The following is a 25,462-nucleotide window of genomic DNA, read 5'->3' on the forward strand; positions in this document are numbered from 1 at the left end:
TCTATCCTCTTCGCATCTGTGTACTTCTTCTGTCTATCCCTTGCCTCTCTAAGACGCCGCCTAATCAAATCCACCTGCTGCTCCATATCCCAAACTATCTCAGGACCAATAGCAACTATGTCCTATATGCGGTCCCAACTCAACGGTGTCCTACAAGGTCTGCCATATAATGCCTGGTAGGGTGGCATCCCCAAAGATGTGTGATGCCCATTGTTATAGGAAAACTCCACTAAGGGAAGGTACTCTTCCCATCTGGTCTGGTGATCCATGACGTACATGTGAAGCATATCCTCTAACACCTAATTAACCCTCTCTGTCTGACCATCCATTTCTGGATGATAGGCTATACTGAAATTGAGCTTGGTACCCATAGGTGCCTGTAATGCCTTCCAAAAGGAAGAAGTGAAGAGGGAATCCTTGTCGGAAATGATCTTGCATGGAACGCCATGAAGTCTGACAATGTCTCACAAGAACACCTGTGCTACTGCTGGTGTTGTGAAGGTAGTACAAACTGGTGAAAAGTGGGCCACTTTGGTCAACTTGTCAACCGTTACCAAGGTGGCATCATGGCGACGAGATGAAATAGAAAGACCAATGATGAAATCCATGGATATAGTATCCCACTTCCACTCTAGTATAGCATGAGATTGGAGCAACCCACCTGGATGGCGGTGCTCCGCCTTGACTCTCTAACACCTGAGACATTGGGCTACCAACTCAGCAATAAGCTGCCGCATTCCTGGCCAATGATATAACTGCCTCAAGTCTACATGCATCTTCTTAACTCTGGGATGTGTTGCATAAGGAGCTCTATGAGCCTCTGTGATAATGAACTCTCGCAATCCCCTGGAAGAAGGTACATAGATGTGCCCTCTATGGCATAATAATCCATCGGACTCTAAGGAATAATCCACATATTTCCCTTCTAAAGTTTCCTGAGATTGTATAGCCTAGAAAACCTCTAAATACCATCCATCCTCTGGCAACTGCTGCATTATCTGATCTCTCAAATCCATGCCTATAGATATGGTGTATACCTCGTGACATCTCCTACTCAAAGCATCTGCAACTACGTTTTGTTTCCCTTTGATGTAGTGAACGTCAAAATCATACTCGCATCTCCTCTGACATGCATTAAGATTCGGATGAGTGAATATGTATTGAAGGCTCTGATGTTTTGAATGTAGCTCAAAATGATGACCCAAAAGGAAGTGTCTCCACCTCACAAGTGCACGCACTACTATTGCAAGCTCAAGGTCATGAGTAGGGTAATTAAGCTTGTGAGTCTTAAGTTTCCTAGACTCAAAAGTTATAGCTCTGCCATCTTGCATAAGGACTGCTCTAAACCCTCTAAGGAAGCATCTGTGTAAACCATGAAGTCGGCTGAGGGATCTGGCACCACAAGGATAGGTGCGCTAGTGAGTGCCTTCTTAAGTTCCTGAAAGGCCTTCTCGCACTTCTCCGTCCACTCAAATTTCTTCCCTTTACGCTGAAGAGAAGTAATAGGATGTGCGACTCTAGAGAATCCCTCAATAAAACGTCGATAATAACCTGCTAAGCCCATGAAGCTCCTGACCTCTATCACACTGGTTGGCGCTGGCCAATCCATAATGACTCTGATCTTTGATGGGTCAACTGAGATCCCATCACCAGATATAACATGACCAAGGTACTTGACCTCTGTTCTAAAGAAAGCACACTTCGACAAACTGCCATACAACTGATTATCCCTCAAACACTGCAAAACCTATCTTAGGTGCTCCTCATGCTCCTTCTCATCCCGTGAATATACCAATATGTCGTCGAGAAACACAATCACAAAATGGTCAAGGAATGTGCGGAATACTCCATTCATGAGACTCATGAAAACAACTAGGGCATTTGTAAGATCGAATGGGACCATGGTGAACTCATAGTGGCCATATCTAGTGCGAAATGCAGTCTTGTGGATATCGCTATCCACTATCCTCAACTAATGGTACCCTGACTTCAGATCAATTTTGGAAAATATTTTGGCACCCTGAAGTTGGTCGAATAAATCATCGATCCTGGGCAAAGGATATCGGTTCTTGATGGTTACTTTGTTTAATTGACGATAATCCATGCATAATCGGAGAGATCTGTCCTTCTTCTTCATGAAGATGACTGGTGCACCCCAAGGGGATACACTAGGATGAATGTGGCCCTTCTTTAGAAGTTCCTCAAGCTGCATCTTGAGCTCATTAAACTCATTTGTGGTCATCCTATATGGTGCTCTTGAAACTGGCTCGGCTCTTGGTACAAGGTCTATATGAAAATCAATCTCTCTACAGGGCGGCATACCGCATAACTCTGAAGGAAATATGTCTGAAAATCCTTTAAGGATAGGATGGTCATCAATAGATGGTTCCTTTTCATCTTCTTCTTCTCTATCACTAATGGTGATGGCAAATAATTGACATCCTTTTCGCATGCTCCGCTTAAGCTGCATTACGGAGATCATACGAAGAGACACGGGTCTCTGAATTCCAATGATTGCTATGGGAGAACCATGATCATCCTCACACTCGATTCTTTTCAGGTGACAATCCATCTTAGCTCTGTGGGCATAAAGCCAATCCATGCCAAGTACGATGCCATATGATCCAAGTGGTGTAACTCTAAGGTCTACTAAGGTGGTGGTATTGCCAATCTGAAGCTGACATCCCTTAACCTCTGTTTCCACTGACACTCTAGCCCCTAAAGCTAACTCCACTTCCCAGCTGACCTCTTGTCTAATTGCCACTAGCCCGCAATGCTCCACAACCAATGGAGATATGAAAGAGTCAGTATCTCCTGAATCAAATAATATAGATACACTGCTACCTCTGATCATACCTGCAACCTCAATAACTGTGGCCTGATGCTTTTCCTGGCGGTTGTCAACTGCTACGAAGACCCTATGGGACTTGCCCATATCCCCAACTGTCAGCTTTGATGCTGGCATCCTCTGATTGCCTACCATCTGACCCTGAGGACACTCTCTTGCCATGTGTCCCATGGCTCCACATGTGAAGCAAGCGCCACGTGCCGGAGGTGTGTAAGAAGCTTGAGATCGCTAATCTCGCCTCTGACCCTATGACTACCACTGCTTGGGCTTCACGCCCTGCTGACTCTGCGGAGGCCTCTGCCTCAGGTTCTGCTATGACTGTTGTGGAGGAGGGGGTTTGGAGAACCCCGATGTGTGTTTGTTGTTACCCTTCCAATGGGGTTTCTGAAACTCGTAAGTCTGGGGTGTAGGGTTACGGTTCTGGGACCGATCCCTCGAGTCCCGAGGTCTGACTTGAATCTCCTCTGCTATCAAAGCTTTCTCCATGGCAACCTGAAGGCTCCCTGGAGCGGCCATCCTCACCGGTCCTGCTATGCCAACATTCAACCCTCTGATAAATCAGTTGACGAGAAGCTTTTAGTCTTTTAGGTAGTCCACGTACGGTAAGAACTCAAAAAACTTGCTCTCATACTGGGTCACTGAAAGACCCTTCTGCTGGAGGTCATGGAACTCATCAACCCTACGTTGTATGTAGTGCTCTGATAAGTACCTCTCCCTGAATCTCTATGTGAAAATCTCCCATGTGAGAGTATCTGCCACTAAGCCACATTTATATTCCTCCTGCCTCCACCATGTGGAGGCTGTTCCTCTCAATAGGTGGATTGCTACACGTGCCTTTAGATTGTTCTCGTAGGAGCGCAATGCAAAGCACCTATCCAAGCTCAAAAGCCATGCCTCTGCTTCTACCCCATCGGTAGATCCCCCAAAAGATGGTGGCTGAAGGCACATAACCTCTCTGATTAAATCTCCTAGATCCCGACGTGCCCTTTCATAATACACTGGTACTACTACTCGAGGTGGTGTTGGTAGGTGAACAGACTTGGTCTCGTGCCTAGCTTGACTCTCTACGGGATTAGGAGGTGGACTCCTACTCCATTCCCGTTCTACTATTCTATGGTTCCCTGAGTTCCAGTTTTCAACATGATGATCCACTATCGGAAGCCTATCCTGGACTATGCCAATCAGGTTTTGTAGAGCTAACAAGATGTCTCAGTTCGGGTCAACTGGCCGTTCGGGAGGAGCCTTTGGGTTCCCTTCCGGGACTGATTCCTCCCTATCGAACTCTTCACGTGCCATGCATTCACGCCTAGGGCCTCTACCATGTTTGCGAGCATGTCACGTAGTTGAAGGCATCCTTATAAGAAAATAAAATAAAATGAAATAAATAAATAATTTTTTTGGAGAAAGATTTAATTTATTAAAAATTAACTATAATAAATAAAATAAATAAATAAATATAATTTAGTTAATTAAATAATTAAAGCAAAACGTAATGGAGAAAGGTTCCTAGTGTTGGAAACCTCATTCTGATACCAAAATGTCATGCCCAAACTTTTGGGCACAAACGGGGTAATTTTTTTTAAAAAAACATAATCTAATAAAACTAAGTTTGCTAAATAATGCATTAACAAGTCTTGTCTTAACTGCATTTGATTTCTTTCATCTAATAAATAATCTAAACACTAGATCAAGTAAGCGAGATAATCTAAATTGAATGCGAAATAATAATTCTCCAAAAAATTATTATTATCTCATCAAGTAATTAGTAATAATAATTTCGTTTAAACATAAGTCTCTAAATAAATTTGCAAGAGATTTTATTAATCTCAAATAGCCTATTAATTGCCTAGGAATTAAATTAATTTGCCCTAGCACTTAGTTTTATAAAACCTATTATTATTTTAACAATAATTATAATTTGTCTGAAGTATGATTCTAGGGACGATTAATCCCATAGTGCAGTTGTGCCATAAATTTTTTTATTATAGTTAGCCAATATAATTTAACCTTAAGGCTAACTATTTTCAAAGTATTTATTATGATTTCCCAAAATATCAAACCCCAAAAGGGTTCTAAAACTAGCTTATAATTAAAGCCCTAAGGAAAAAAAAAAAAGACTCTACTTAATAACAAAAGTAAGTCCACTATTAGAATATTTATTCCAATTTAAGTCTAAACTTGTAAGTCATTTTTATATATGTGTCTACATATATAACTATGACTATTACTCCTTGGAGTTATATATATATATATATATATATATATATATATATATATATATATATATATATATATATATATATATATATATATATATATATATATATATATATAAAATTACATATGGGGTTACAAGGAGTTGTTGTAAAAAGAATATTATCATATTCAAAGTCTATGGGGGAATACCTTATTCAAATTTCGAATAGGGTTTGCCCCATCTTCTTTTTTTATAATAAATAAATTTAAACCCTAACTTTTGGGACATAACCCCCACATGTTTATTTATTTATTTTTATATTATACATGTGAGTTTTATCCTAACCCGAAAATTGGGTTAGGGCTTGTGTGTGTGTGTGTGTTCTTTTTTTTGTAACTATTTCATCTTATTTAAATCACAAATAGTAAGCTAGTAGATTTAGAATAATGCATTTCTCTCCGTTTTTTTTTTATCTAATGCTAACTTTAGAAATAGATGACTATTTAAATTTTAAATACATTTTCTGCAATAAATAAGTGACAGAATGAAATAAACTAGATTTTATATTCTTCTATAGATAAAATGACAGAATGCAGTAAATTTTAACAACTACAATAGCCTAGAAACACTTAAAATCAACTTAAAGATAGATATATTAAACCTATTTAACACAATTTGTATTTTTATTTAGCTCAAGAGATCTATATGCATGCTATTCCCATTCCCATAATTTTATTTGCATGGGGAAATAAAAGAACTTTAAATTTCAAAAATAACATGAATGCAACAACTTTATTTTTGGTAACTATAGGACTTAATAAAACTTATACATTTCATTTTTGCAAAAACATCTAAGTAGAATGATGCATTTCTTTAAGCTTATTTAGAGTACAATGTAGATAACATTACAAATGGGTTTGAAAACCCAACTAGTCTCTCCTTTCCATTTAATAAGAACTTAGAATAAAATATATACATTTATTTGCTTTTGAAAAATAAATACAACATTTGGCTTTTCTTTTACATAGCTGAAAACTTAATTACATAATCTCATTTCCTAATCTTTTCTGCAACTCAAGTAATAACCAGCAACTTATATCTTTCGTTTTCCTTCCCATCCCAAGCAACTTGCAAATAGAACATAAGACTTGACCATGGAGTGCTCACCTCCTAGCCTAGGCTTACTAGAAGCCACCCCCGAGCTTGGAGAACCAAGCACTAGACGGGTTACACACAAACAACCATAACAAGCAAATGAGTAAACACACAACAAACAATTTTCCCAACCAAGGCTACACTTCACCACACATTGTGATGATATTCCACGAGTGGAAGTGAACCAAATACCATTGGGGAGACTGCAAGCATGGAACATCTCAAGCCACCTCATGGCAACCAAATACAACACAAATACATCCCCACATCCTTATGCCCCCCAAAGGCATATAAGCCATATCATCTCTCCTTATGACCCCCAAATGCATACACAAGGATATGCAGCAAGGGTCACAAAGAACACCCTTGAGATCACTCTCCATAAAGGAGAGCCTCTCACCCAAGGCTGTCATACTTCTTCCACCCCAAGACCATCCTACTCTTCCAAGAGTAGAAGGCCTTGGACACTCCCAATACAAGAAAAACATAAAAAGAAAGAAAGGGAAAAATTACACTTTCTTCCACAAAGTAAAATACATATAAACAACTTTTTCATACAAGCATTTCTTCAAACATACATATACAACATAAACAAAAAGAGAGTAAGAACCAACCTTAATCTGCCCAAAGGTTTTGATAGATCTAGTTGGGGATGAGTAACCCAAATCCACACAATCTCTTCACCAACACTTGGCCAAAAATTCTATCCTACAACTATTCTTCAAAATTTCCATGATCTCCAACAATGGAGAATGGGTGATTAACTCACTAAGTCCCTAATCCTTGCCTAAGAAGGCCTTTCTCACTCTTCCCAACCCCTTGGATAGAGTGAGAGTTCCCATTGGTTGGTCTTCCCAACCTCTTACATGTTGCTAAAATTGGAAAGAGAAAAGGTAAGAGAGGATGGGGAAGAGAGTCTGACACTTAAAGGGAAGGTTGTCTATCCTAGGAGGAACCTTCTAAGTTGAATTTTCGCTCACCTTGGAAAAACCACTTTTTGAGGTGACTAAACAGTCACATGTTTAAAAATACCCCTAACCCATAGGTATACCCTTTGGACCTTTGGAAAAGCCCTAAAACTAACCCTAGGAGTCCATTTGACCCCATAGAAACCCAATTGAAGTTAACCTATGGGTCAAACCTGAGTTGACCACTCCCAAGACTCCCTACCCAAGGCAAATTTGGGACCACACTCAAATGTTTGAAATGGATTTGATAGAAACAAACTCCCTCCACGAGACAAGTCAAAATCAATGACACTAATCAACACATGTGTCAAGTGACACAATAAAGTACATTATAAAAATCACACATGGAATTTGTCTCTTTTTAGAATACACAAATTAATAGAATCAATTTAACACACATGCATCATTTACTTTCACAAATAAAATACGATACAAATGGGGTGTTGTCTCTCCAAATAGACAACCCCTGGCTTTACAAACGTACATATGTCTAGGTTTGGTTCTCCATATTATTTCCATGGTCACATGTATAATTTTGTTGCGCATCTCAATTTACACATTAGTAATTCCAAATAACCACAAATATATTATTAAACACATGAATTTGAATACACATCAAACAGTCATACAATTGACTGTAATAAATCAATATCTCATATATCCCAATTTATCCACTTAAGCAATTATCATAATCCTCAAAATTGATCCATTCATATTATCAGCATCCTATTTCTATCATCATAATGAAGTCCTGCAAATCCAATAATGACATACATCATCTCAAAGTAATTCTATTCTAGCATCATATAAATTTTCATATCTATAATGCATAAAAATGAAGCATCAATATACATCAATGTTATCCAAATAATGGAATCATATAAGTTCTAAATCCATAATGCATAAAAATAAAGCATCCATAATAGTCTCATCATGAAAATAACAGAAATGCCAGGATGAGTCGGGGTAGGGCCTCACAAATCAGTTTTCAAGAAGCCAGTGACAAACAAAATAATAACAATTCTAGATTTGCCTCCATATGAGCCAAAGGTCAAACCAAATTGGTGGAATGATGATGAGTATTGTGAATTTCATAAGAGCAAGGGTCATAAAATAGGAAATTGTCATCGACTAAAGAACATCATACAAGATCTTATTGATAGAGGTGACATTGAGGTAGAGGGACACTCATCCAATCAAGAACATGAGATGTTTAAGGAACCATTATTAAAGCATGACAAGGGAAAAGCTAAAGCCACAGATGAACAAACAATCTATACTAGAGCATCTTATAGCTATGATTCAACTATCAATCACATTTCGATGGACAATTATGTCTCTACCATTATCATCAAGGACAAAACGCCTGAAAATTCTACCCAAAGACCTAAGGTTGTCCTAAAAGGCATTGGATCTTCTTCCAAACCTACCTCTGAATGTAATGTTATAACTCGTCGAGGTAAATTCACTTTGCAAGGTGCTCCAGCTAAAAACACCGCTTCCTCATCAACCAAGCTTGAGTATGACCTTGTAGAACAGTTGGGGAAGACACCCACGCTTATCTCAGAGCTCTTACGCATATCCCCCGCACATAAAGCTATTCTTGACAAAATCTTGAGAGACATTTCTGTCCCTACTGATCTAAACATAGACTTGTTTCAAGCCATGGTGGGATACCTTTCCGTTCCACATTCCCTTACATTCACAGAAGCCAATGACGCCTCCGTAAGTCAATCACATAATGCACCATTACACATTGAAGCCTTCATACATAAACATTGAATAAAATGAGTCTTGATAGATGGAGGAGTAGGTCTAAACATTTGTACATTGAGCACTATTAAACAATATGGATATTCAGATAAAGCTGTGAATTCTACAAACAAAATTACCATCAAGGCATATGATGATGAAGAGCGTTCATCCAAAGGCACAATCACCTTGCCTCTCAGAGTTGGGCCAGTTACAAAGGATGTGGTTTGTCAAGTCCTAGACCTGGATCTCACATACAATATATTACTAGGACGTCCTTGGATTCATGAGATGAGGGCAGTCCCATCTACATATCACCAATGCATTAATTTTCCTCACAACGGAGTTAAAATAATAGTTAATGGTGATCCTAATCCATTCATATACTACAATAACTTGAGACCAAAAACTGAGACTATCATTCCAAGTAATAGGGAAGTTGTTCCTTCTTCTGCATACATTGATCTTGAATCATTAAAACCTTCAACGTCAAAACAAGGTGAGCTTAAAGGGAAATATTAGGATAAAGGCATGGGTGAATACACTTTGAATCAAACCATGTGCTTACAACAAGTTATGAGTTCACCAAAAGAATATGGACGACCACATCCTACTAAGCGGGTCTCTATCATTACACTCAAATGGGATCCTACAATCTTCCAAAAGTGGGGTGAAATGGAAGAAGAAGACTTATAGAAGATGCTTTACAAAGACCCTGAAAATGATACACAAGAACACATCAACATACCATATGAAAAATATGGCAAAGGGTTCAAGATCCTACAAAAATTTGGGTATGATGGCAAAAGTCCTCTTGGCTTAAGAAAGGAAGGCATCATTGAACCTTTACAACCTGAATTGACATTCAAAAAGGAACGCTCGAAAGGACTTGGTTTCATGTCTTCCAAGGTAAATACTCAAAAGATAGGAGAAGCATTACAAATCAAAGCTGCCAAAATTCAACAAGAGAATCGCTATTCCATAGACTCTAATGAATAGGAATGGGGTTCAAACAAATCCTCCAGTGACTATGAACTCACCGAGACATTCCAAGAACCAGTTGAACCCATAGAAGAAGAAGAATTTTATAGAAAATTCAAATTTGGTCAAGAGGCAACCCCTGAGGATCCCACACAGTCCTTGCCTCTAGGTTCTAGGTCGAAATCATGAAGAATGAGAACACCTATCCCAAAATGCGCTACTAGTGATGACAATTTGGATTCATTCACGATCGAGACAGATGAGGAGAGTGCCAATGATGACCTCGATAACTACCTTGACATACCTGAATATAACTGCGTCTTCACCCTTAATCTCGCTAACCTTGAAGACATCAAAGGCCTTCCCCTTGTTCACCACCAACTTATTGACTGGGACCATGAAGGACCTGCACAGTTCGACACATTCCAAAATGATGAAGCCTTTATTGACTATCTAGGCATACGAGATGATCTTCCCCCTAGGGACAATAAGGTAGGATACACTATAGAACTTAATAGCGTGTCATATTTTGGTGAGGGTGTTGGGCCTTCCAGTCGCAAAAACATAAAAATAAAAACAAATCAAGGGTCTTATGGTGAAAACCACGTTGTGACACTGTCTGACCCCAAAAAAGTAAAAAGAAAGGACGTATCTGAGGGCGAAAACCTCTTTGAGGCACCCAAGGATGGAAGGCTCAACATTCTCCCAGCATCATATGAAGAAAAATCATCTATGTTGGTAGAGGAGGCCATCAAAACAAACATTGGTACAAAAGAAATTCCACATAACATATTCCTAGCACATTCTCTGACAGAGACAGAAAGATCAAAGTTCATAAGTTTCTCCACAAAGCGACAAATCAATTTTGCATGGTCATACGCTGACATGCCTATATTGGATCCGGATTTGGTAATGCATCATTTGACAGTTAAATCGGGGGCGAAACTAGTGAAACAAAAATTAAGAAAGATGCATCCACAAGTGGCATTATTAGTCAAAGTAGAGCTTGAAAAATTATTGGATGTCGGATTCATACGCCCAATTGATTATCCTGAATGGATCTCCAACTTAGTGCCTGTCAGTAAACCAGATCGTAGCATCAAAATATTTACAGATTTCAGAGACATCAACAAAGCTTTTCCTAAGGATGACTTTCCATTACCAAATATTGACTTGATCGTAGATCTCATAGCAGGTCATGCAATGTTATCTTTGATGGATGGATTCTCTGGTTATTATCAAATAAAAATCACATTCGAGGATCAGCACAAAACAACATTCACTTGTCCTTGGAGAACTTTCTACTGGAATGTCATGCCCTTTGGGCTAAAAAATGCAGGCGCTACATATCAAAGAGCCATGACTACTATCTTTCATGATCTCATGCACGTTACTGTGGAAGATTATGTTGACAACCTCTTGGGCAAATCAATATACAGAGATACACATTTGGACATACTTTCAATCATTTTTGATCGGTTGGAAAAATACAAAGTAAGATTAAGCCCCAAGAAATGTGTCTTTGGAGTAACCTCCGAGAAGCTTCTAGGATTCATTGTCTCAAAAAGAGGAATTGAAGCCGATCCAACAAAAGTCAAGGCCATCCTAGAGATGCAACCACCAAGAAATATCAGTCAACTTCGATCTTTGCAAGGGAGACTCCAGTCCATACGAAGATTCATAGCACAACTTGTGGATAAATGTAATCCTTTTCAACACCTGCTACACAAAAACATCAAATTTAAATGGGATGATAACTGTCAACAGGCTTTCCAAATACTCAAAGATTATCTTCTGAATCCACCAGTCTTGATGCCACCGGTTCCAGACCAACTCCTATTACTATACATATCCGCTACTTCAACAACACTGGGGGCACTCTTATCACAACAGGTTGTTGAGGGCAAAGAAAAGGCAGTCTACTACATTAGTTGCACTTTGGTGGGATATGAGCTAAACTACACACCAATTGAGCGAGCATGTCTCATTGTGGTCTTTGCTTTGCAAAAATTATGACATTACATGCTAACTCATAAAACTAAGTTGGTTGCAAGGATCGATCCATTGAAATACCTTCTTAATAAAGCAACGCTTACTAGGCGACTAGCCAAATGGGTGATGCTCTTGAGTGAATTCGACATTGAATATGTAGACAGAAAAGTAATAAAAGAACAAGCTATCTCAGATCAGTTAGCAGATGCTCCCATGATAGATGATGTTCCTCTAACTTCAAAATTTCTAGATGAATCCATCTTAACAGTGTCACACGCAAAGCCTTGGCAGCTATACTTTGATGGCTCATACACACAGCATGGAGCAGGAGCTAATATCCTCTTCATAACCCCTCAAGGGGATTCCATACCAAAATAATATCGATTATCATTTCCTTGCACTAATAACATAGCAGAATACGAGGCATTAACAACTAGATTATGGATTGCAGTTCAGTAGAAGATCCAGGAACTTCACGTTTTTGGGGACTCTCAACTTGTAATTCATCAAGCAACTGATGGCTACCAAACAAGGATGAAAAATTAATGCCTTACAAAATAATGGTGGATGGTCTGAAACAACATTTCATGAAGTTAGACTTTGAGAAGATACCAAGAGAGCAGAATCGAGCCGCAGATGCCATGGCTACAATTGCTTCACTAATCGATCTACCATAGAATGAAACTCGCTATGAGTTCTTGGTGGATAACCTTTTGGTTCCCTCGTATGAGATCACTCCTACTGATGATATGTTTTGTCGGTCCTAATTCCTCGTTATATGGCTCCATTTTCACATACCTTCGTGACAATACCCTTCCTCCTAACTTATCTAATAACCAACGTCGCACTTTCATTCGCCAATCTTCTCGATACATCATTTTAGCCGATATCCTATACCGACGAGGTCTAGATGGCACTCTTCTTATATGTTTAGAAAGGGACGAAGCTCAGATTGCGTTACGCGAAGTTCATGAAGGGATATGTGGTCCACATTCTAGCGGTCCTACCTTAGCCAAAAAACTCATCCAGACTGGATATTACTGGCCCAATATGGAAAAAGACTCATATCAGTTTGTCAAGAAATGTAAGCAGTGTCAACTTCATGGAGACCTCATTCATGCACCAATACAAGAACTTCAACCAATTGCGACTCCTTGGCCCTTTTGTCAGTGGGGAATCGATCTCATAGGCAAGATTTACCCTCCTTCCTCCAATGGTCATAAATTCATCATCACTGCCACAAAGTATTTCACAAAATGGATCGAAGCCATGCCTCTCACACAAGTCACTAAAAAACAAATTGCTACATTCATTTTCAACTATATCATTTGTCGATACGACATTCCTATTTCCATCATCACCAACAACGAGCATCCCTTCAAAAATCAGGATGTTCGTGAACTCTGTGATCGCTTCCATATTACCCATTGTTTCTCTACACCTTATTACCCCCAAGGTAATAGTCAAGTTGAGGCGTCTAATAAAACAATCCTTACAATCCTAAAAAAGACAATCAATGACGTTGGCCGCAATTGGCATATCCAACTTAATCCTGCACTTTGGGCTTACCGCACAAGCGTCCGCATACCTACAAGAGCTACACCTTATTCACTTGTCTACAGCGCTGAAGCTATCTTTCCTATTGAGGTCGAGTTACCCTCTTTACGTGTCTCTTTGCAAAACATTATCAGTGATGAAGACTATAGGGTCGCTCGCTTACAAGAACTTGAACTATTGGATGAACAAAGACAAATTGCTTTTAATCATCTCAAGACTTATCAACAACGAATGAGTCGCAGCTACAATCATAAAGTCAAGCCTCACACATTTGAGGTAGGTGATTTGGTTCTCAGAGAAAATCCTAAAAATCAGCAAGACAAAGAGAAGAAGGGCAAGTTTGAACCAAATTGGCTTGGTCCTTACATCATCACAACAACCTATGGATCAGCAGGTGCATATCAACTCTCAACCACAGAGGGTGAACCTTTGCAAGATCCTATCAACAACATGCACCTTCGCAGGTTTTACACATAGCTCTTCAAAATATCCTAATTCAAAAATACAAAAAAATCAAAAAATTCAAAAATACAGAAAAAATCATTAAAAAAAAAATTGTTACTTGGTAAAAACCTGACAAATAGGCGCCTTGTGACACAAAAAAAAATAAAAAAATGGAAAAACAGAAAAACATTTTCGTCCAACGGTGAAAACCACTTCGGTGGCGCCCTGGGCAAGTACCATGGTGAAAACCAGGTCACCGATGCCTTGTGTAGAGACATTGCTCCTCCCTCCTTTAGGATTCCATTTCATCTTTCACTTTGCACACACTCACAAGCCTATCCATCCATAATAAACCTCCCTTTACACCCCTTTCCATCCATAATAAATCAACTCCTATTTGTGGCTAAGGCAAATCCTACGTCTAGTGATGGGTGTGGAACTGAGAGCATCACACGTTCTGAGGAGTATAGTTTCTTCCAGTTTTCTTCAGTCTATCCGCGCACAATCCACAATAAAGCAACATTTGCATTGTCGATCCACAATAAAGTTCCATCTTCTCTGCAATAAAGTATCAGTTTCATGGATTTAGTCAGTTTCAGATGAGACACAACAACAACAATGGGCTTCAACAAATCAAATCTTTTAGCAGACTCAGACAACATTATGGTTCAATGCTATCTACCCTTTTGTGAAAGTAAACATTGTGACCACAATCAAATAAGACTTATACAAGTGACAAGAGACACTAAACTTGAGGACTACAGTGGATGTTGGTGTCGAGTCTTGATTTTCTTTTGATTTTATCTTTTGGTGACATGTCTTTTAGCTTTTTCGGGATGTCTCTAACTAGAGATTCTATCAGCAGGATGTCTTTGACTAGAAAGGCGAGGATGGGGTATCGTCACCTATTTTTCTTTGCTGTTTGTGGATTGTCTCTTAGTAATGCTATGACTTGTCCAAGGATATGAGGACACTGTGAGTCTACTATGAACTGGGGCATTCCTTGTTTGCAATTGTCTGATCTCCATGCAAATGGGTACAATGACTTTCTAGGTCGAACATATCCCTCGATTGTCATAACCTACTTGCCATAATAAAGCTCAATAATGATAACACACAAGAAGCTCTTTCACTTTCATATCTTCTATCTTCCATCCCCCTTTCTTGATTGACCTCCATCCTCCTTCCCGAGTCCGTGTAACCTACTATCACACGACTGAGTATAATGACATACCAAAAATATCTGCATTTCATGTAGCTTCACCTGCATTACCACATATTAAGCATTTCATACATACATATAGATATCAAAATTGCATCACATCCTGCACACAACACATGTTAGCATATTTTACAGTTTCATCATGTAAATAGTCATTTGCATTCTCATATTCATCTGCATTTCATACATGCACATTTGCATCATACATAACATATTAAAAACATAAAAGAACAAAAATATTGCATTTCCTCATGTACATATTTGCATCCATATCATAAAAACATACATCATGAAACATAAGCATCGCATGGGTACACATGCATATAGCTACCGCAAGGATGAATCTCATAAATATATATAATCATAAGTGTCATGATACAATGATGTCAAAATACATATGGCTACAATCACCTGAAGGTGTCTACATCATCATACAAAATGGTACAAAACTGATACATAGGGAGCCCTCTAAGGCTATGATGAGCTCCCTCCCTCAGAATTGCCTAGCCTCGACGGAGTCTGAGCTTTGGAAGGACCCACCCCAGGATCATCTCTCCTGTCCCCTCTATCTGGTGGTGGAGGACCCATGACCCCACCACTCGATGCCTGTCTCCTGTCCCTCCCTCCAGTGGTCATCGTTGTCCGTGATGGTCTACAGAAGCTCCTAGCCCGCTGCTCTGGTGGCATGACCCCATGGTACAGGTCTCTCCAGTAACCTATCTCCTCCCGGCTCATTGAACATAAGCATATCTAGCTCATGTGTCCTCTGCCACCTACCTCCCTCCCCACAGTGTTGTCTCAGCCTCTGAGTAGCGCTGGATGGCCTGATCTGTCTCCCGCTCAATGTCCCTTAGCTATCTCTTGAGCCTATCCCTCTCCCGCTCAAGATCCTGGATCTCATCTGCCTGTCCCTAGCAGATCTCTCTCAAAGCTAATAACTCATCCTCCTCCTCTCCCCCTTGTACCTTTGGCTGCCCCCGTCCCCGTCCCTATCCGTGTACCTGTCTGGGACCCTGTGTTGTTGGCACCTGTAAAGGCAATCCACCTCTGCCTCTCACCACGCAAGCATATCTCTCCTCTCCACCCTCTCTCTGTGGAGCCACTCTCCTCTCTCCTATCACACCTTGCCTCCTCCGTCGGCCTCTACCTCTGCCATCTCCATCATCATCCTCATCACCCCCGCCATCTCCATCTATCTGCTCTCTTGGGTCTGTCAATCGTGGAAATGGATGCTCAGCCCAATATGCAGTATACTCTACATCCATCCCGACATCCTCTATCTCCGCCCACATATCCCAAGGCAAGGGAGTCATCTCTGCCAGATGCATCACTGCCTAAACATATGACAATAATGGCTCGAAGTGTGCCTGGTCCCTCACTGTCCGAGCATACATCTCGAAGTCCTATGGCGTCCGTTGAATCCTACCGAACTGCATGCAAACCCTGTCAACCAACTGCCTCTCCAGCACATAGGGTGTTCGTCCAATCAGATACCTACTCCTGAATGTTTATGGCAGCTCCACTACGTCATCCTCCCACTCCTCGCACTCTCGGTATGGTCTCCATACCATAGTGTCAATCTCATCGATGACCCGACACCAGTACTCCAATCTCCCGATCCGTGGCTGAGATGTAATCATATCATATAAATGGACAAAACTGCATCCGTGGCCCCTACCTCTGAAATGAATCGATCGAGTAACTAGCAGATGCTCATAAGCCCATACCTACAATAATGTCACTCCGCAACCCAATCCTACGAATCCATGGTATACAAACTGATGAAGCTCATAGTACAAATGTGCCAACACGCACGGTCCCTAGGCAAATCTGGTATGCTGTGTCACCAGTGTCTCCAATGTGCTACCCCAACCCACAACCAGTCCTCGTGTAGCCCTGTTCGGACATAGGAACCCACTGATCACTCTTACCAATACTGCTGGTAGTGCCAATCCTGTCTGTGTCATCGTGTCCCATGCGACGTGTCCAACCCTCATCTCCAGTCCTGGATCCTGAAACACTTGTCTCAGGGCATCCCTATCTCTTTCTCGATCATAGGGTATCAACTCCCCATCGATCAGTATCCTCAATATCCTGTAAACATCCTCCAAGGTGACTGTCATCTCACCCATCGACAAATGAAATGTGCATATCTTTGAGTGCCATCTCTCAGCTAAAGCAGTCAACAACCCCATGTTTGCCCAAAACTCAGGCACATACAGAATATATCGCAGACCCATAACCTCAATAGCTGCTCTATCCTCAAATGTCAGCTCCGGTCGTAAACTTTGAGTTGATGGGAATCTCTCCCGTGACTCCAGCATAGGGAGGTACTTCTGCAGTCAAGCAAATCAGCTGTGTCAATCAAAGTGGCATTCCCTGTTCATCACAAAATGCTTCTTATTATCCTAAGTGCTTACTATACTCTATCCTAGTGACACTCACTGTTCATCACAAAGTGTTGCTTCTATTCTAGTGACACTCACTATTCATCACAAAGTGTTGCTATTTATCCTAGTGGCACCCCCTGTTCATCACAAAGTACTACGTGTTTTTGCACTCCCTGTTCATCACAAATTGCTGCTCATATTTGCACTCACTGTTCATCACAAAGTGCTGCTCTTTTTTTAGTACTCCCTGTTCATCACAAAGTACTTTGTCTTGGTACTCCCTATTCATCACAAAGTGCCTCGATCTATCCTATCCTAGGGCCTCTACTTGAGTGTATCTTCTTGAGTAGTTTCCTAATTGGCAATGTATGTTCTATCACAGAATTATCAATCCTAGCCCTATCTATTGTCCTAGTCTTCCCTAGAGGACTTGTTTGAGTGTATCCTCTCAGCAACTTATCCAATCGACAACGTCTGTTCATCACAGAACTGTCGATTTGGCCTAGAAGACATAAACGCACATTTAAGACATAAACGCGGCTACATATTGCACATACACGCCTGCTCTGCATAAATGTGCTTGAAATACACATGTGTGCCTATGATCTGCACATACGCGCCCATATAGCATAAACGCGCTTGAAATACATAGACGCGCTCGCATCTGACACAAACGCTATTTCATTCATAGACGTGCCTGGTACAAACACAGACGCGTCTGGCACTAGCATAGACGTGCCTTAGCATTTTTGACCTTGTTTGACATATTCTAAAAGCATTAAATGTGCTACCTAACATGCATTAATGACAACATTTATTATGACAAAGTACAAGGAGATTTTGTGGTACTCACCAACTCTCCTGCATTTGCTGGCCTCTGAAATCGGCAAACGCGATCGAATATGTGAACCAATGCCATCACTACTGACTGCTGCTGCTCTATTCTCTCTCTGCACTCTGATCTCTTGGATGTGTGGATGACAATGAGGATGTTTTCCCCTCATGGTCTATCTTATAGACTACCCTAGCCCTAGCCTTAGCCCTAGCCCTAGCCCTAGTCTCCCATGTCAGTCTTCGTTATCCCATGACTCTGTCACTATATCCTATCCGGTCAGTCCATTCTAGCCTTTCTTTCTTATCGAGAGATTGTCTGTGATTTTTTCAGACATTTTCATCCAATCTCTCGAGGGGGCATATCATTCCCATCTTGGGGCAACTTTGTATTAGTTCATATTATCTTCTTTGAAACAACGTGACAAGCTGCATTGTCTCAAAGAGGGGCAAAATGTAGACACCTAAAATTATCCTGTCTAATTAAATAAATATCTTTATTTATTTAATTAGTTCATTTATCCTCTTCTAGCCTTATTTCTCATTTAAATAAATACATTTATTTATTTAAATTATCCCTTTTTCTATATTAAATAAATATCTTATTTATTTAATTAATCCCACTTCTTCTATTAATTAAATAAATCTTTATTTATTTAATTAATTTATTAGCCTTTTCTACCCATGACACATGTCATTCATCTCTTAACTCATACACTACCTACCCTTTCATTATTTTATTATTTCTTTTACCCACCCTCTAATCATAGCCAACCATTTATCTTTTACACCTCTCAATCTTATCCCTCCATTTCTTATGGTGTCTTCTATATAAGGAGATGCTTCCTTCATTATCAAGCCTGGACCTATGCATTCTAATCAAGCATCCTAGCATTCGAACTTTCATATGCGATCAAGTCTACTTGCAACCACATTTCCGCTCTTTGTTGAGCTCTTGTGCACATATAAAATCTAAGAGAAAACATATCAAGCAAGATCAATGGAGATAGGATGAATGGAGATCCAAACCCTATTGGACATATGATGGTATAATCTTTGTGATTTCACTTGATTTGCATTGTCTTAGTTAATCTTCATATGTTATGGTGGATCTTTGTTGTTGTTAGGCTAGGGTTTTGTGGTTAAATTCATTTAGTCTTTCAATATTGTCCATTATCCATTTTCACCATATATAGATTCCAACTAGAAATATCAACTTATATATCTAATTAAAAAATAAATAATAGTAGCATACTACTAAAATGCATTCATAAAACTCAAAATAACTTGCAATCTAAACAACTATAATTGAAAATCACTTAAAACAATATATGCAAAGCCACTAATTATTGCAAAAGAAGTAAAACACAATCTTAAAATTTTTCCTTCAACCAAAATGCAATCATTTGATCAGAATGACCTTTGAAATAAAAATGTTTTCCTCCTTTGATCACCCAAAACTCATGGGTTTTCATCTACGAGCCTTCACCTTCAACAAGTTTTTGTCCATTGAAGACGCTGTCTGCAAATCTACAAATATGAAAGGAGAAATGAAAAAAAAGCATGCCTTCAAATGATCTAAGCAACAATATTTATAACCATCCAAAATCCAATGTCCATTGAGATACAAGATTGTTTAGTTGTTGATCATTGGGTTACCCCTAAAGTCCCTTCAATTCTTTTTGTTTGGACTTCTTGTTACATGACTCCAAAGGGCACAAATTCCAATGCCGACATTTAGCCTCGTAAATATGAAATTTAATTGTTTAACTTCCCTCTTGATATTGTAATTATTTGGACATTATTAATTATTAATTAAATTACTCCTCCTATGCTTGCTTGACTAACCCGTGATAGAATAAAATGGGTTAATATTGATCAAAACTCAATTTTTAACAAAAGTGATTATTACAAGTCCTCCTTCCTAAAATCACTTGTCCTTAAGCAATTACAAACATATTGTTTCAAGATCTTAATGCCAAATTGATCTATTATGATAAATTGTATTCCAAACTTGGATCCCATTCTTGTGCGGTGTAGCATCTTTTGCCAATGAGCACTATGCCATCTTCAAAACTTAGATTAAAGACTCCATGGGTGATTGTATTTCATAGGCTTTAAAATGTGTTAGAGATAACCATGTTAAGAGGTAAGCCTATATGACTTCAATATGTAACCCAACATATCTTCCTTCCTAAATAAATGAATTTTGTTTATTTAATTATTCCCTCCCCATTAAATTTGAATTTTAAATTCAAATTTAAGCACACGTGTCCTAACTCTAACCACTCCCTAACCTGACCTTCTTCTAATCAACCCCTAGCCTAACCACAAGTTAACTAATTCTATCCTAACCATTTTTGGAGTGTCTACCCTCTCTTGGAGACATGTGGCACTTATGCCACATGTCTCTCATCTCCATGCCACTTGCCCCCTTTGTTGGCATATGGTTGGAGATTATTTGCCACTTGTCTCTTTAGGAATGACAAGTGTCCATCTCCTCAACCTCCTTCCAAATTCTTCAATCTCGATCATTGGTTTATCTAGACTGAATCTGCACCGTTGATTCTTGCAACCTCACCTCTAATCATGAAAATTTTGTAAATACCCCCTCTTTTGCCTATGAGAGGACCCTTAGCATTTTGAGCAATTTAGCATTCTAGTAATCATTTCCAGCATTTTGTCAATCATAGCTTAGTATTTTAGCATCATAGCAATATCATAGTATCATTGTAATTATGGCTTTCATTGGTAGCTTAATCATCATAATGTAGATTTGCATAGAAATAGATTAGCTTTTTTGCATCTTAGCTTGCATATCAATGCCCATTTCTTGAGTTGTCATTTTGTCAAAGATCATGCATCTGAGAGCCACCAAATGAACCAACAAAGTCCTCAAGATTAGGGAGCGATGAGACAACATTGGGGAGTGTTGTAATTGTTTCCTTTCATTTTCCTCAATTTAATGTTTCATTGAGTATGTATGATTTAAATGCTTTTATAGATTAATCACTATAATTTTGCACACACCAAACTTGGATCCCATTCTTGTGCGGTGTAACATCTTTTGCCAATGAGCACTATGCCAACTTGAAAACTTAGATTAAAGACTCCATGGCTGATTGTATTTCAAAGGCTTTAAATAGGTTAGAGATAACCATGTTAAGAGGTAAGCCTATACGACTTTAATATGTAACCCAACATATCTTCCTTCCTAAATAAATGAATTTGGACAATATGTAATGAAACTTGCGGTAGAAGACATCAAAATGCATTTCATATTGAAAAGTAAGTTAAATAGGGTTATAAGATTAACAAAAAGGTTAATCAAATCAACTTCAAAAAGTGGATTGATATGATTGGATGTCATTGTGGGGTTACTTACCTTTATAAAATGTGTAAAAATTAAACTCAAATGATGTTTTGGGTTTGAGTCTTGTATGAAGGCCTTCAATGAATTAAATAATCTTCCTTTATTGTAAAATATGACATTTAATATTTTAAAATTAATATAGAATATATTTATACATATTTTTACATATATTACTTTACATTAAAGGCGAGTTTTGTAGATCTTATAATGACTACAATTATCTTTATAAGAAGCTTTAGCCCAACATTCAACATACCAAAAAATTGATTTATCTACATAAATGGGTGAGAGCTTGGACAATGGTCCTAACATCTCAAGTGGAGATGGAGTTTCGCGTGTCCTACCTACATGTTAATAAACACCACCATTCATAAGATCTTATTCTTTTTGGTTTGATACGAAGTCCTTAAAAATAAAGGTCCTTTGAGGAACATTTTAAGTTAATCTTTTAATGTGGGTTCAAAATCAAAATATTGTATTGAATTTTGATGTATTAGTGTGATGCCGTATGTTAATCTTTTAATGTGAATTCAAATTCAAATTCAAAATATTATATTATAAGTTTTGATATAGTAATGTGATGCCTATATATTTTACACAACTACTTCCATTAATATGATAAGAATCCTTTAAAAATGAATTGTTGATTTAGTCTTTTCGTAGAAACTTCAATTCACAAATTTTAATACATAATTTAGGAGAGATGGTCCTATAGTGGAGTGGGGTCCCATAGTGGGAATGGTAGTTAGACACAATTAGTTCAATAATGGAGCACAAGAAGTGTCGTGTCGTGTCAATACTTATATCCAAAAAGATCCCAATAAATTCGAAAAAACAATCAATTATGTGATGCCACATCAACACACCAAAAAGCATGACTTAATGTACAACTATGAGTCACACTTCTTTTTCGGAGCATTTCGAACACCTTGATAGTGATGTGACATCATATTTGACCATTTTAAATTAGGGACTTGAAAAATATACAACTGTATAAAATTGAAAGAAATTTGAAATATCTAAAACAGATTTTAGAAAAAGCCCTCTCCCCCTAATCTGAACTCAAAATTAAAATCAATCACTATTCATAACCCTTCTTAATCAAACCAAACTAACACGCAAGCATTTAGTTCTAAGTCCCCAATTTGCCATGGATTTCTTAAGATACCTAGGGACAAAGAAAGAGTGTTCACCGAGTCACACGTCGGTGTTGCGCACGTGGCATGAGGGCGGTTGACGTGACATTGCAGTGGATAAGCACAAATAATGAGTCCTTAAAATAAAACTTATCCTAATTCTTTGAATTACTTAAATGCATAAAAATAGCTTCTTCATGCAGACACTTGGAAGAAATCAACACCGTTCCCTCCACCGGAAAAAAAAAATTGAACGGAAAGATAACGCATTATGCCAAGCATATTCTTGGCATGCATTAGACCGAATTTATTAAATTTCCAATCGAATGGTCGCCATCATTCCAGTGTTTTGGAACATCACGTCACGCTTTCATCCTTATCCATCACAATTTTCTGATTGGCTTTTTTCAAAACTAATCTACTTTGTCTTTATTCGTTCCTCAATTCTATTTAAAGCTCCATTGTTTCAGGAGGCGTTTATGCTTTGTATGCTCTGGTTTTTAAGGAAATTGATTCTTGCTCACAGAAATTTTGGGATATATTCTTTTGATTTTCTATTTGAAACCCGCTGTCGGTATTGATACCCACGTTTTCTCCGCAGCACATTGATACTCTTTCTGTGCATTGGAGGACTTTTGTGCATTTTGAGGACTTTTGTGTAAAATCTGGGACATCTGGTTTTTGTTTTAACAGTTGGATTTGGAATCTGTAATGGCTGTTGCAGTTGGAAAGGTTGTGGGTGCCAATGGGAATTTCAATCCCATGTTTAGAAGAAAAGATGGGGAAGACAAAAAATTGTGGACCAGAAGAAATGTTAGGGCAATGGCGTCTGTTAGTTGTGGGAAGCTGAAAGAGGAGTATCAGTTACTCAGATTGAAACCCAATTCCACCGAAAAGGATGTCAAGAAAGCTTATCGACGACTTGCCTTGCAGGTACTTAAATAAAATGTTCAGTTATTTTTTATGTTAGTTTCTGCATTCTGTTTTTATTGAAAGAACAGGGTATATGGGTGTGTATGACAAGTATTTAGATTTTGGAAGAAGGAAGCAAAATCTGTGTAATCTCATCTCTTGCTTGTTTATTCTGAGGATGAGGATGGATTATAGAATGGGATTCAAACTGATCGATGAATCTTTTTTTAGATATGGGTGAGAACAGGGCATATGAGTGTGTGAGACATGTTTTTAGATTTTGGAAGGAGAGAAGTCAGACTGTGTAATCTCTTTTCTTGCTTGTTCATTTTGATCATGGAATCTGATAATAGATCTAGAATATGATTTCATTAAAAAAATCTAATCCAAAAAACTTTTTAATCTCTGCAAAATTATCTAAACAGATTTTTAGGGTGGATCATGATTCAGGACTCGCATATGAAAGGGTTTTAAAAGTAAATTTTAAGGATTAAAATGAAAAATTTGGGAAAAATCATGCCCCATTTGAAATGATGCTTAGGGTTTTGTGACATCTTGTTAGCTTTCTGAGCGGTGTATGGAAGATTAAAGATTTTCATTTAAAACATAAGAAAAGGGTATATCTGTTTGAGATGAGCTTTCTAGGGCAACGTTGTAGGATTCCTTTACATATTAACTGATAAAATTGTTAATAGTCAGAGGATGATGTTATTGTGTGTTGTCATTTTTCAGTATCATCCTGATGTCTGCAAAGGAGAGAATTGCGGTGTAACATTTCACAAGATCAATGAGGCCTATCAGGTAACTTTTAAACACATGTGATTGTATCTGTCAATTTCTTGCAATATTTTCTGTGTGTAGCATGAGATTGTTATGTTTTTTCTCATTATTCTTCCCTGGTGCAGATTGTGATGTCTACCTTAATGGAGGTAAATAAGGAAGAGGAATATTATGCTGATGATGGTTACATGGGCTTCGATGAATGGGACGAATGGATGGGATTTGAAGGTGGTTGTCCAAGCGGAGATTATTCCAATCATATTAACTATTATACCTGATAATCATCAATTTGCAGTGGCAGCTGCAATTTATTGTCTATATCTAACAGAGTGATCTAATTATTTCACCCCCCAGCAATTGCCCTCTATATCTAACAGAGTGATCTAATTATTTCACCCTCCAGCAATTGCCTGTATTTTTTTTGAGCAATTGCTATCATTTTATTTCCGAAGGGGAACATCTCAAGTTACCTTTTGTACCTGATTATGATCTGCACTTAATTGTCTATATATGACAGATAAATGTAATTATTTCACCTCAGCAATTGAATCTATTTTGAGATTACATTAGCAATTGCTCAACATCTCAAGTTACCTTTTGTATCTGATTGTGATCTGCACTTAATTGTCTATATATGACAGATAAATGTAATTATTTCACCTCAGCAATTCAATTGAATCTATTTTGAGATGAGGAAAATAAAGCTCTCTTTCGTATTTTCTGTATTAAATTTATTTTACCTTAGCAATTGCTTTTATTTTTAGAGCAATTGTTTTGTTTTTAAGAAACATTTTAAAAGTTTTTCAAGCTTGTCTTAATTGTTAGCATCTTCTTCAAAATATTATTCAAAATATTATTGCAAAAGCATAAATGGGCTTCCACAAAAAGACAATAGCATATATCATTAGAAAGAGTAGATGATCT

The 25,462-nt window shown here is 38.4% G+C and overlaps 1 protein-coding gene across 2 annotated transcripts; it reads left to right on the forward strand.

Moving 5' to 3' along the window:
- Positions 1-23,228: 23,228 nt before the first annotated feature.
- LOC131033770 (chaperone protein dnaJ 8, chloroplastic) lies at positions 23,229-25,140 on the forward strand. 2 transcript variants are annotated; one of them, XM_059218514.1, is made up of 4 exons: positions 23,229-23,779; positions 24,491-24,559; positions 24,664-24,852; positions 24,902-25,140. In XM_059218514.1, the coding sequence occupies exons 1-3, from the start codon at positions 23,558-23,560 to the stop codon at positions 24,814-24,816; spliced, it is 444 nt and encodes a 147-aa protein (XP_059074497.1). In that variant the 5' UTR covers positions 23,229-23,557; the 3' UTR covers positions 24,817-24,852; positions 24,902-25,140. The 2 variants fall into 2 exon arrangements, with proteins under 2 accessions (XP_059074497.1, XP_057821042.2); XM_057965059.2 differs by having other exon boundaries at positions 23,231-23,779; positions 24,664-25,140.
- The last annotated feature ends 322 nt before the right edge of the window (positions 25,141-25,462 follow it).

Source organism: Cryptomeria japonica, chromosome 3 (genome assembly GCF_030272615.1).
Source record: "Cryptomeria japonica chromosome 3, Sugi_1.0, whole genome shotgun sequence".
Lineage (NCBI taxonomy): Eukaryota > Viridiplantae > Streptophyta > Pinopsida > Cupressales > Cupressaceae > Cryptomeria > Cryptomeria japonica.